At 39.2% G+C, this 13,712-nt stretch overlaps 2 protein-coding genes across 3 annotated transcripts; one reads left to right on the top strand and one right to left on the bottom strand.

The window, feature by feature from the left end:
• LOC18606507 (FT-interacting protein 1) lies at window positions 684–5,488 on the top strand. The gene is made up of 2 exons (XM_018118511.1): window positions 684–940; window positions 2,220–5,488. Exon 2 carries the CDS (start codon window positions 2,290–2,292, stop codon window positions 5,311–5,313), a length of 3,024 nt encoding a protein of 1,007 aa, XP_017974000.1. The 5' UTR covers window positions 684–940; window positions 2,220–2,289; the 3' UTR covers window positions 5,314–5,488.
• LOC18606506 (probable copper-transporting ATPase HMA5) lies at window positions 6,228–13,198 on the bottom strand. 2 transcript variants are annotated; one of them, XM_018118468.1, is made up of 7 exons: window positions 13,181–13,198; window positions 11,867–12,191; window positions 8,966–10,366; window positions 8,586–8,840; window positions 7,647–7,769; window positions 7,004–7,483; window positions 6,228–6,921 (listed from the first exon to the last, which is right to left on the bottom strand). In XM_018118468.1, exons 2-7 carry the CDS (start codon window positions 12,155–12,157, stop codon window positions 6,505–6,507), a joined length of 2,967 nt encoding a protein of 988 aa, XP_017973957.1. In that variant the 5' UTR covers window positions 12,158–12,191; window positions 13,181–13,198; the 3' UTR covers window positions 6,228–6,504. The 2 variants fall into 2 exon arrangements, with proteins under 2 accessions (XP_017973957.1, XP_007040200.2); XM_007040138.2 differs by lacking the exon at window positions 13,181–13,198 and having other exon boundaries at window positions 11,867–12,582.

Genomic DNA, 13,712 nt, shown 5'->3' with positions numbered 1-13,712 from the left:
TACTAGGATGGTGATCTTGGGTGTTCGGTAATCACGAGGCCACCAGATTAAGTTTCTGATCTTCATTTATTTTCGTGAAAGTGAGAAACACGCACGAGGCCTGCGAGCTCCAGCATTGAAACCGCCACATGGCCGCATTAATGACGTCGACAGGCTTTACGTGGCACGGTAGAATCAGAGCGGTTGACCACTTCGCCAATTGATGGCTTGGAAAGGCCAAGCGAAGGAGGGAAATCCATTTTCATTTTTCCATGTTCCTTCCTATAGGTGATAACTCCCGACTTGCAGCAGGGATGTATGAGAATTGAACAGTAAAGCTTGAGGTTGAAATGCAAATAATTTTTAAAAATTATAGGAACTACTGTTTTACTCAAATGTCAATTGATTAGCAAAAGTTTTTAGGAAGTAGGCACCAGCCGCCGTCAGAAAAAATTACAGCATAGAATCCAAGCGGTCCAAGTAACTTGTCCAATTTCGTACAGACATCGGTAAAGGTATCGTTTTATTACCACCACCAGATAAAAGATATGGGCACCGAGATCACACCTCATGATAATCACAAGAAGGTGGTCCACAGCTTAAGAACCCTCCTCGCTCATTTGAAAAATCTTAAAAGCCGATACGTAGGAGTCAAAACGACGAATCAGAACCGAAAACGACCCTGTTTTGCCATCACTACTTGGAACGAATAGAAATTTTCTCTTTTTGCCATTGGCCTTTTTCCTGCTATCAAATGGCTGCATTGTTGTTTTCTTTCTGTATCACTCCCCTCGATTATCGTGCTTAGGCTTAATCTGCAATAACTCTTTTGCTTTTCTTTTACTGTCTCAGAAACTTTAATGCATTGCAAATGCAAACTATTTTTATGAAGGGGAGCTTGCCATTTCTTTGAAGTAAATGGTTCCAGTTTGAAGACGTTTCAGCTCACATTTCAGAGAAGGTGTAATTTCTATCGTTTTTTTTTGTTTTTTTTTTTTTTTTTTTTGGTAATAGCATTTCAATGACCAGCTTGAAACAGCTGAGTCTAGCTTTACGCTTTTTAGCTCTGATTATCTTACTTTCGAAGTACATTGTGGATTTTTATCAAGAAAGTTCGATTTTTTTGTTTCTTTTTACGGGGAAGAAAAATAATATATCCTTCCGTTGAGTAAAGTTTAACTGATGCCTTCTTTTCATTGTTCAGTTTTGTAGGCTTTTTGAGCACTTTTAACGGCAAATTTATTGTTTATATTAAATAGATTTCCATTTAACCTCTGTTTGGTACCCAAGAAAACCGAGGAAATTGAGAACTAGTACATTGTTTTGTTTTCAGTGTGTGCGGAGATATTTAATTATTTGTTTGGAGATTAAAGACAGTCGAAGCTTTTCTTTTTGTTATTTTCTTGCTTTACTCTTTTCTTTTCTTTTGTTCTTGAGAGATGAAGACAGTTTTGAGATCCTATGGTTAAATTGCGTATATTCTGAGCAAAGCTCATGTGTTTTAAGCGTGGTATAAGGATCTTTAGCTTAAAGAGTGGCAGAGTCATGTGCAAAGTAGTAGCACCATTTTTTTTATAAATCATGTTTTAGATCTTCTTTTTACGTCGTAGCTTTGCTCATATACTTTTATAAAAAGTACCAACTTGTTTCTCTTTCTCAATTTTAATTTATACACAATGGATTTGCTTTTTCTAAGTCAAATTTAATAATTTAAACCTTGATTTTTTGGTCAGCTCTGTGTTAATATTTTATTAGTAATAAAAAAATCAACATGGAGGAAGATAGGAAAATCTTTTCTCTAAGCTGAAAATTCATCTTTAGAGGGAAGTATTTAATTTGTGGGCATTTCATTTAGATGTGTCCTGTTTCATAATATTTGTGAATCAGTTTTCCTCCTTGCTTCACTGTACTTGATTGGTTTTCTTGCCTGTTAGATGATAAGCACTGTCATCAGGGTGCGTTGCTTGTTGTGTTCAATTTCCTTTTGCTATTGCATGTTCTCCTTGTGTGAACATTGCCTGCATTACCCTGAAAAGTGAAAAGTTAACGGTAAATGTACGACCGTTGCCTAAGGTAGATTAATAATCTGTGTAGTTCTATCACAATCTATATGTCTCATTCAAGAGTACATTCAATGAGTTTTTCATGTAATTTGTTTCTTCCCTGCAATGCAATTTTTTTTTCTTTTCTGTTATAGATGTTCATTGCCAATCGATAGTAACTTCCTATTCCTACTGCAGGTACCTATAGCTATCTTTCTTTTCGGCACTTTCACATTTCGTTCAACAAGCTCACTCTCTTAAACATCAGATGAGCAACCTTAAGCTAGGGGTTGATGTGGTCAGTGCCCACAATCTTTTGCCTAAAGATGGGCAAGGTTCAGCCAGTTCCTTTGTGGAGCTCTACTTTGATGGTCAGAAGTTCCGTACCACTATCAAAGAAAAGGATCTCAACCCTGTTTGGAATGAGAGCTTTTACTTCAACATCTCTGATCCTTCCAATCTCCATTATCTCTCTCTTGATGCGTATGTCTACAATAATATCAAAGGTTCTAACACCAGATCGTTTCTCGGGAAGGTTTGTCTCACTGGAACTTCATTCGTTCCTTACTCTGATGCTGTTGTCTTGCACTACCCTCTGGAAAAGCGTGGGATATTTTCACGTGTGAGAGGAGAGCTCGGCTTAAAAGTTTATATTACAGATGATCCATCCATAAAGTCCTCAATCCCAGCACCCGCTGTTGAATCTTTGCCTAGTCACGAGCCCCACGTAACTCATATGCATGCCCAAACAGTTCAAAGCCCGGCCATGAAAGACAAAGTTGAATCAAGACACACCTTTCATCATCTTCCCAACCCAAATCTACACCAACATGATCAGCATCATTCTTCTGATCCAGCCGTTCATCATCATCATCATGTACCGAAGTATATTGCTGATGAGATGAAACCAGAACCACCTCCTCCAAAGCTAGTTCGCATGTACTCTGCAGCATCTGCACAACCTGTTGATTTTGCACTTAAAGAAACCAGTCCCTTTCTTGGTGGGGGAAGAGTTGTCGGGGGGCGTGTTATCCATGGAGATAAGACTGCGAGTACATATGATCTTGTTGAGCGGATGCATTTTCTCTATGTAAGGGTTGTTAAAGCTCGTGAACTTCCTGCAATGGATGTTACTGGGAGTATTGATCCATTTGTGGAGGTAAAGGTTGGGAACTACAAAGGCATAACAAAGCACTTTGAGAAGAAGCAAAATCCTGAGTGGAACCAGGTATTTGCATTTTCAAGGGATCGTATGCAAGCTTCTGTATTAGAAGTTGTGATTAAGGACAAGGATCTGGTCAAAGATGACTTTGTTGGAATTATAAGGTTTGACATCAGTGAGGTTCCATTACGCGTCCCACCAGATAGTCCTCTGGCTCCAGAGTGGTACCGGCTTAAGGATAAGAAGGGAGAGAAGATAAAGGGTGAGCTGATGCTTGCTGTCTGGATTGGAACTCAAGCAGATGAGGCTTTTTCTGATGCGTGGCACTCTGATGCAGCTACACCTGTTGATAGCACACCGGCTACATTTACAGTGCTACGTTCAAAAGTTTATCATTCACCACGACTGTGGTATGTGCGTGTTAATGTTGTTGAGGCACAAGATCTGGTGCCAACGGAGAAGAACCGTTTCCCTGATGTGTATGTTAAGGCACAAATAGGCAACCAGGTTCTGAAAACAAAGCCATGTCAGGCTCGGACTCTGAATGCCATCTGGAATGAGGATCTTCTGTTTGTTGCTGCTGAACCCTTTGAAGATCATCTAGTTCTTTCAGTTGAGGATCGTGTGGCTCCTGGCAAAGATGAGATAATTGGGAGGGCCATTATACCATTGAACTCCATAGAAAAGCGTGCTGATGATCGAATCATTCATTCTCGTTGGTTCAACCTTGAAAAGCCAGTTGCTGTGGATGTAGATCAGCTGAAGAAAGAGAAGTTTTCTAGCCGAATCCATCTTCGTGTTTGTTTAGATGGAGGATATCATGTGCTTGATGAGTCTACTCACTACAGCAGTGATCTGCGCCCTACAGCAAAGCAATTGTGGAGGCCACCAATTGGGGTCTTGGAACTTGGCATCTTAAATGCAGTGGGTCTCCATCCTATGAAAACACGAGATGGGAGGGGAACATCAGATACCTACTGTGTAGCGAAGTATGGTCACAAATGGATCCGCACTCGCACCCTTGTTGACAATCTGTCTCCAAAGTATAATGAGCAGTACACTTGGGAAGTTTTTGATCCAGCTACCGTTCTCACAGTTGGTGTATTTGACAACAGCCAGCTTGGGGAGAAGGGTTCAAATGGAAACAAGGACCTGAAGATTGGGAAGGTTAGGATTCGCATCTCTACTTTGGAAGCAGGTCGTGTTTACACACATTCTTATCCCTTGCTGGTTCTTCATCCAACTGGAGTTAAGAAGATGGGGGAATTGCATTTGGCAATACGATTCACATGTACATCTTTTGTAAACATGCTTTGCCAATATTCACGACCACTACTACCCAAAATGCACTATGTAAGGCCCTTCAGTGTGATGCAGCTAGATATGCTACGCCATCAAGCAGTCAATATAGTGGCAGCACGTTTAGGTCGGGCAGAGCCTCCACTTCGGAAGGAGGTAGTTGAGTATATGTCTGATGTGGACTCACATCTTTGGAGCATGCGTAAAAGCAAAGCAAATTTCTTCCGGCTAATGACAGTTTTCTCAGGATTGTTTGCTGTTGGGAAATGGTTTGGGGATATCTGCATGTGGAAGAATCCTATCACAACAGTTCTGGTTCATGTGCTATTTCTAATGCTTGCTTGCCTCCCAGAACTGATCTTGCCTACAGTTTTCCTCTACATGTTTCTAATAGGGGTGTGGAACTTCCGCCATCGGCCAAGGTATCCTCCTCACATGAACACAAAGATTTCACAAGCTGAGGCAGTGCACCCTGATGAGCTTGATGAGGAATTTGATACGTTTCCCACAAGCAAGAGCCCGGAGCTGGTTAGAATGAGGTACGATCGGTTGAGGAGTGTGGCTGGTAGAATTCAGACTGTGATTGGTGATGTTGCAACTCAGGGGGAGCGGTTTCAAGCACTACTAAGCTGGCGAGACCCACGTGCTACTGCCATCTTTATCACATTCTGCCTTGTAGCTGCCATAGTGTTGTTTGTGACACCATTTCAAGTGATAGCAGCCTTGACAGGGTTCTATGTGATGAGACACCCAAGATTTCGATACAGGTTGCCACCAGTGCCAATTAACTTCTTCCGCCGGCTGCCTGCCAGGACAGATGGCATGTTGTAGGTCAGACACAGGATGTTTCTGGCAAGACCATCGGAATCTCCAAGTCCTCAGTTTTCCCTGGTCCATCATGCTTATTATCAGCAATAGTTTTACCGAGATTTGGACCATAAAATAATTTGTATCTGCTCTATATGCTGAATCAGAAATAGAATAAAGTGAAGAGTAGTTACAATAATCAAGCTTTCCAATGGATAATATGACTAAGTTAGTGTAGTCCAAGAATCTGCAACCATCTGATTGCTACGCTCAACAATCAGCTTCACCAGAGCTGCACTGTTTGCGGGGAAGAGGAAAACGAAAGAAAAGGAGTGGCTTAAAGGACTTCATCCTCTTAAAACATTTTTCCACAGAAATGTTTAAGCCTCCCCATTCAAAAAGATTCCCCACGACATATGGTAAAAATATTTAATTGCCTATTACCTGGATTACCTCAACCACGTGGTGAAATTTAAAGCTCAATTCTAGGCAACTTAAGTCTCTATCACATATAGAAATGTTGTGATAAGCTTCTGATTTGCTCGAAATTTGTGTTGAGATATTATACAAATTATCTTATTATATAAATATTATTATCTAGTTAAATTACTATTTTTAATAAGAATTATACTACAATAGTTAAGAGTTAAATTATAAATAGGATTAATCTTATATATATATATATGTATAATATACATAATTTAAATTTCTTTTCTTGCAATCTTAGAGATCCTTAATATGATTTAGCACTGTAATTTCTCCCACTGGTTTAGTCCTGTAACACATCTCTGTGTATGAAGCTTGTACGCAAGTGAAAAAGAAAATATAACTTTCTCTTATCAACATTCTGCTAGCTTTGTTTTATGATAATGAGAAGGATTGATTTGATCAAAGGGTATAAAAGGAAAAAGGATAGATAGTTGATGAAAACAATAGAATGCTAAAAATACAGAGATGGATTCATTATCAAGACAAACCGGATGGAATTCATGCATAATAAGAGATTTCAACACTGCCTTTTCCAACTTCCCTTCATACATAGCTATACAAAATATCTAAAAATCATAACAGCACCACTGGTGTATGTACAAAATTTGCCAGCCAACCAAAGTCACTCTATTTATATATTGCATTCATCCATTGACTGACCTACCAGCTTTATTCATTCCCCCTAAACATATCTACACAACTGCATCAAGAACCTTTTATCATCCATCACTCGATCTTTATTCCACGTATCTCAAGGTTTTCCAGCTTCTTGGGTCTCTTGTAATTCTTTAACAAGAGGGAGCAGCAAACAACACTAACCGAAGAGGCTGCCATTGCAGCTCCAGCAATCCATGGAGGCAAACGAAACCCAGTTGATGGAAAGAGAGCCCCAGCAGCTACTGGAATGCCAAGAATATTGTACCCCAAAGCCCAGATGTAGTTCAGACGGATACGAGAAAAGGTTTTCTGGGAAAGGTGTATGGCAGTGATCACATCCTCTAAGTTGCTCTTCATCAGAACTATGTCAGCTGCCTCTATTGCAATGTCTGTGCCAGCACCAATTGCCATTCCAACATCTGCTGCTACAAGTGCTGGTGAGTCATTAATGCCATCTCCTACCATTGCCACAGCATAACCTGCTGCCTGTGATTAAGAAAAATGAATAAAATGTTTACATAAAGATGCCAGCAACTTTATTACGAAACACCAATGCTCATATATTTACCTGTAAGTCTTTTACTTTCTCTGCTTTCTGTTCAGGTTTTGCTTCTGCAACAACCGTTTCAATTCCAATTTGCCTGGCAATGGAACTTGCAGTTCCCATATTGTCACCTGTCACCATGATGCTTCTTACATTCATAGACTTGAGAATGGAAATAACTTCCTGAGCACCTGGCTTCACTGGATCAGATATGGCTAGAACTCCAGTCACTTCCCCATCTATTGATACAAATATGCCAGTTTGTGCCATCCCTTCAGTTTCTGTTAGCATATCTTCAGCATCAGCTGGAATAGCAATGTTGTGGTCCAACATCAAGCTCTTGTTTCCCACAATTATTTCCCTGTTCCTGACAAAGGCTTTCACTCCATGACCCGTTACAGAGACAAAGTCTCGTGCTTCTGGCCAAGCGGGGTTCTCTTCATCTTCTCTGAACTTCTTGGCATACTCAACGATGGCCTTGGCTAGTGGATGCTCACTGTTTACCTGACCAATTCATTACCAGCATTTATAACGAGGGAATGTTTGAGTCAATCTATTTGAAGTTTGTAAGATCCATTCAAGTAGGTTTGAGGACTGATAGCATTAATGATTATTCTATACAAAGAACTTCTCTCAACCTGTCAGAATTCAGCGAAGAAAAGCATACCTCAGTTGCAGCAAGAAGCTCGTAGAATTCACGTAGCACCATATTTTTCAAGAGTCTTGTGTTAACAAGCACTGGCTTTCCAACTGTGAGAGTTCCGGTCTTGTCAAATACAATGCAATTTACCTACAATATTGATAGAAATATAAAAATCAAAATAGGAAAAACAAAAGGCCACCTGTTTATCTAAGTAAGAAGCAATATTGAATACCTCAGGGTACTTAAGTAGATTATTGAAGACTTAAAGTTACCATATATCCCCATTAGACAAATTATAGCAAAACATTCTCCAACTCTAATGGATTCTGTTTTATCTAGGAACAGACCAGACATCGTAATTTGCAAATGGAATTCATTGGGTACAAGAAGGCTTGTTTCTATTGAGCGGTCTACTCCATACCATGGCTTCTTCAACTTCAACGTTGATGGTTCTGTCAAAGGGAAACAGAGACTAGCTGGGATCGGTCGAGCTCTTAGAGATGAGAAGGGAGTTATCAAAGGCTTATTCTCTAAATGTATGGGTGTTACTGATTCTAATACCGCTAAAATCTTAGCTATTGCAGGGGCTTTATTACTTTTCCCCAAACCTCAATGGGCTAGCACAGTTTCTTTGATATGGAAAGTTGTTCATATTTTGATGGATTTTGTATCCTATGATATAAATAAAATCTCTTTTATCTCTCAAAAAAAAAACTTCAAACAATGAGGAGTTCAGATCTTCTTTTTTCCTTTAACATTCTGAAGAAAGAAACATTCTGAATCTACAACTGTTTTGATTAGAATGGTACTTAGACTATTCTTTTCTATTTTAATAGAAAAGCTTCTGTAGCATGATAAGATTTCCAGATAGAAACAGCAAATAACAGATTTTAACAAGAGCAACAATAAAGTAGCTCAACTTACAGAAACTAGCAAATTTCAAGATGAAAGGCATATGCTAACCTTATGTGCACTTTCCAAAGCTTGACCCCCTTTAATTAGTACGCCTTGAGATGCACCAACTCCGGTACCAACCATAACAGCCGTTGGGGTTGCAAGGCCCAGAGCACATGGACAGGCTATGACCATGACAGAGATTCCAAACTGAAGTGCAAGCTCAAATCTATCCATTGAAGATGGTATCCATGATTCTGGGTACCCATGAAACTTTCCAGCTAAAAACCAGGCAAGCCATGTTGAAAATGAAAGAATGATCACCTGCAAAAGACAACAGTGAGTTGCTGCTAACAAAGTCTTGAACAAGTGAAACAAATGACAATCTAAGCAAAACAACTTTGTGAAACAAGCCCAAGAGGACATGAAGCAATTTTATATTCTATTACCAGAGGCACAAAATATTTTGAAATGCGGTCAGCAAACTTCTGTACGGGAGCTTTGGCCATCTGAGCAGACTCAACAAGCCGAACAATCTGTGCAAGTGCACTTTCTGAACCAACCTTTGTTGCCTTAATATGTAGTACTCCATTCTCATTAACTGTGCCTCCAATAACCGTATCTCCCTTCCTCTTTGCTACTGGTCGTGCCTCTCCTGTTACCATACTTTCATTTATGTGGCTTTGCCCCCACAAAACAAAACCATCTGAAGCTACTTTTGCACCAGGAATAATTTTTATAACGTCGTTCTTTTGTATCAATCGACTATCGATTTCTTCTTCACTTATCACATTTCCTTCCCCATCCAAAGTCAACAATATTGCTGTCTCAGGTGCAAGGTTCATAAGCTTAGCTATGGCCTCAGATGTCTTTCCCTTGGCTAGAACCTCCAGATACTTTCCAAGTAGGATAAATGAAACAAGCATTGCACTTGTCTCAAAAAAATCTGTACCCTCAAAATCTGGAGAGGTAGCAGCTCTTAACACTGTGTAGACCGAGTAAAAGTAGGCTGCATTTGTTCCCAAGGCTATTAAAACATCCATGTTGGCAGAACCATGGCGCAATGCTTTGTAGGAACCAGTATAGAATCGACGCCCTATTATGAATTGCACTGGAGTTGATAGCACCCACCTCATAATCTCACCAACGGTTAGCATATTGACTACTTTGGTATCTAATCCATGCTTAATCCCAGGGATATACATAAAAACCATGGAGGTTAGAAAAACAGGAATAGTGAAAATCAAGCTCCAGAGGAAAGATCTAAAGTACTGCTTAATTTCCTCTTTTTTGTGAGTCTCCCTTCCACCTCCTTCTCCTTCAGGAAATATAGTTGCCTTGAAACGCCTGCTACTCCCGGTTGACTCAATCACTCTGATAAAGTTTCTTGGTCCTGTTATATCTGGTTTGTATGAGACAGAAATCTTTTTGATCTCGGTTGATACATCTACAGCTTGAACCCCTGGAAGGGCTTGAAGGGAATTTTCAAGCATTCTCATTGAATTACCAGTCTTTACGCCATCAACTTGAAGATCAATCTTGCTTATGTCTTCCCCTGTACTAACAAGTATGGCTTCAAATCCAGCATCTTCTATTGCTTTCATAAGCTGATTGTGGCTCACAGCTTTTGGATCATAATGAATTTCTGCTTCTTCAGTTGCTAAAGCTACCTGGGCCTTTTGCACACCACGAATTGCCTGCAAAGCCTGTTCAACAGTGGAGGAGCAAGAAGTGCAAGTCATTCCGTTAATATGTATCCGGCATACTTGAATGGATTTCTCATTTGTCTCATCTTTAATCAATGAAGCTTGAAATCCAACATCTTCAATGGCCTCACGAATGGTCTCCTCCTATAGAATGTTTAAAGTTTCAAAAGCTTGCTAAGCATAAAGAACGCAAAAAGCAACAGATAGGAAGTATAAGGAAACAAAACAGAATCAGGTCCAGGCTGTGTTTGCAGCAACAATTGAATACATTTCAGGCTCTAATTTATTCACGCATTATCATCAAGTAAAATCTTTTGCATCAGTAACAATGACCAAGTTGATAATTGCAAAAGCTGCAGCAAAACTTCAGTCATAGCCTTTCAATCATATGGAAATCACCACCAAATAGTAAACAAGGAAAGCAAAATTCTTGACATAGTAGTACTCCATAGTCTATACATTGAGAACTACTCTTTCTTTCATTTTTTTCCCTCCTAATCTTTCAGTTTAAATCAAATATGTAGAGAGCTAATTGTTCTCAGTTCAACTAACTAAATGGACTCAATAATCTTGTATTAATTCCAACAAATTAGTTTAAGTTTGTGTAAATCATTTATTGCATAATTTGATCAAATTAGCCTACAAGAAAGCTTAATAATTCAACAGCACTTGTTTCCCCAGAATCTTAAGATTTATAATTATGATTAGTAGAACATGATCAGGAAAGAAATGGCTTGTAAATCAAGATAGAATTATAACCTAATCATTTTAAATATACAGATTCAGAGTGGTGTTTGTGTGAACTTCACTAAAAGTTATCTCTCCGAAGAGAAATGCCTAAACAAATACACAAGCAAAGATTTGCTTCATAGAAGTAACACAGCCATAGTTATGCATATCCTCTTCAATCTTTTCCATGACAAGATGAGAACTGAGCCTGACATACAATTTCAGGCCCATAGTAGAGGACACATGGGGTTTTCTTACTTAACCCATAAGCTCGGGTCTAATGGTCCAGGCTCAGCCATGCTGGCCCCATTGGCAAACACAGATGCAACTACCTGCATTTGTATAGGTGAACATTTATGGAGGTCCAAATCAAGTTCATTTTCATGTGAACTTGACGTATCTCTTCATCCTCAGCACGGAAAAGCAAAGCAACAAAAAACCAAGGTAAAGAAAATACGAAAACCAAGGAAACAGATAAAGAAAAAGTTGGACAAGTAATAGGAAAAGGAACAGAAAACCAAATCTTGTTTTCTGTTTGTAAGCAAAAGAACAATTGACGTAGCTGCGAAGGATCCCATTCTTTGTTTCATTTTTCATTTAAAATCTGTCTCTTCTGCATCCTAATAGAACATGTGTCTATTGGAAAGTTGCAATTTTGACCTATTAGATTCACTTTTAATTCATCTATTTCCCAGATAACAGATTTCAGAGCCATTTTTTAGTTATTGCAGCAATGAAATTCCTTAAAATGCTTAAAATTTTGAAGAAATGGGCAAATCAAGCATCAAATTCTTGCATCCCTCCATCAATGGAGAAACAAAGTACCCTAAACAAATTTTGATTGAATAACTGACAAAAGAAGGAAACAGACAATATAAAGAAAAAACAAAAGACGGAGATTATAACTCAACTTACGTTTACGAAACTTGGGTAGAACATAACTTGCGCCCTGTTGTTCAAAACATCAACAACAGCTTCCCGGATTCCTGGAAGCCTCTTGACAGCCTTTTCGACGGATCCAGCGCAGGCTGAACATGTCATTCCGATAACTGAAAACATTGCCTTGGCCTCGGACCCCTCCAAGCTCGTTTCTTGTGCGGAAACCCCTTTCGGGTACTTTGGCATCGAAGGATAGTGAGGCCTTGGCGACAAGTCCCCATAACTATCGTTTCGTATGCATGCCAATGCCAACAACTTCGCCGCCATGTTCAAGCCCTTCCTCCTTTTACTGTAAAAGAAACTAACAGGGTTTTGTCGGTTTATCAGTTGAAAGTTTTTGCCTCGGTGTTTGTTTATGAATTATGATGTAAAGTAACAATCCTACATAACCAACAAAAAAAACAAATTCGAATGGTGGGGGGAACTGTTTTTGTTAGGGGTGGTGTAATGCGTTATTGGATCCAAAAGATAGGTAAAAGATGCAATCATTGAGGATCCGATAGTGCGGATTTGCTCATCCGTTTGACCAAATAATTAAAGGGAGAGGGGAGAGAGAGAGAGATAGAGTGGCCAATTTGTGCTACAGCTCTCAAGTATTGGTAATTTATTATATTTCAGGGGGAAAAAACAGAGCAAAGGTGTTTATAGGGGTGGAGCTGTACTGGAGGGACCAAGAGATACGTATTTAACGGAATTTTAAATGGGTTGTTGACATGGTGCCCCCATTAACAAGGTCAGCTTTCCATGTATTCTGCGAATATGTTCTATCACATTTCGAGAATGGGCTATGGGAAAGAATGACGACCATGTCTCTACCATTTTCCTTTCCTCGTATGAGTTCTTGTTAATCTTTAGATTCCATGTATCCCTAGTTTTAGTTATATAGCATCAAGAATTCAAATCAAAGTTGTTTTTTAATGGTGTTTTGGAACCTTAAAATTAAAGGCTAGTCGAAGGGTTTAGTCATAAATATAAAAGAAACAATTCCCTTTGGGTTGTAGCGTAGTTGGGTTTCTTTTCCTCCTCCTTTCCAGGGGAGACCGAACAAAAAGAAAAAGATAAAGAAAATGTCTTGTTAAAGAAGAGGAATACACAATCAACAAGAAATTATCTATATGGAATATGCCTTGGATTAAGAGCTCGCTACTTATGCAGGCAAGATGCAAGGCCAGCAAAACTGCCATAAAAAGTTCGTAAGAGATAATATAAACCTGAAATGGAAAAAGAACCCATTGGGTTATGTTTAGAATTTTCTACAGTATGGTGAGAGAAGAAAGAGAAAGACTTTACTTGTAAGATACGGCAGGAGATTTCAGATGCGCACCTAATCAGAGCTTTCTTTCTGCTAAGAAATACCCATATATATATAGTTGCTTGAACCGCTAAAAACACAAAATTATATGAATAAACAATGCTGCTGGAAATGTTGTTAAACTTTGGACCTTTTTATACTATAGACACGGCCATCACGCCCACCAAAACTTTCAAAACAATATAATATAGTTAATTCAACAACGGGTCTTACTTTGAAACGTAGCTAACCTTGATTTCCAGTTCTGTTCTGTAGTTTGTTTTCCCATTGTCCTTGAATATAAAATTGTCTTGGACTCATAGAATCTCGGTTTTGTTGTCCCAATGACATGGAATCTCCAGCACAAGATTCCTTCCCTGTGTTTGGACTGGAAAAACCAGAAATCTGTGGGGACGTTTGGACGATCTCGGATCTTGGAGCGGGGCCCTTTCTGTCTGTGTTTCATTACGTTTCCACTGAAATCATGTCGTGTCAGCAGAGAAAAGAACTTGGAGACATGAATTATATTAA

This window comes from Theobroma cacao, chromosome 3 (genome assembly GCF_000208745.1).
Source record: "Theobroma cacao cultivar B97-61/B2 chromosome 3, Criollo_cocoa_genome_V2, whole genome shotgun sequence".
Classification (NCBI taxonomy): domain Eukaryota; kingdom Viridiplantae; phylum Streptophyta; class Magnoliopsida; order Malvales; family Malvaceae; genus Theobroma; species Theobroma cacao.
This window is presented reverse-complemented; position numbering and strand designations above follow the sequence as displayed.

What these genes read in the sequence shown, in the direction of transcription:
- LOC18606507 (XM_018118511.1), top strand. Translation starts at nt 2,290, where the DNA reads ATGAGCAACCTTAAGCTAGGGGTTGATGTGGTCAGTGCCCACAATCTT.
- LOC18606506 (XM_018118468.1), bottom strand. Translation starts at nt 12,157, where the DNA reads ATGGCGGCGAAGTTGTTGGCATTGGCATGCATACGAAACGATAGTTAT. An exon ending in TCTACCCAAGTTTCGTAAAC is followed by an intron (nt 10,367 to 11,866) that starts GTAAGTTGAGTT and finishes AACATTCTATAG; the next exon opens with GAGGAGACCATTCGTGAGGC. An exon ending in AGAAAGTAAAAGACTTACAG is followed by an intron (nt 6,922 to 7,003) that starts GTAAATATATGA and finishes TCTTAATCACAG; the next exon opens with GCAGCAGGTTATGCTGTGGC.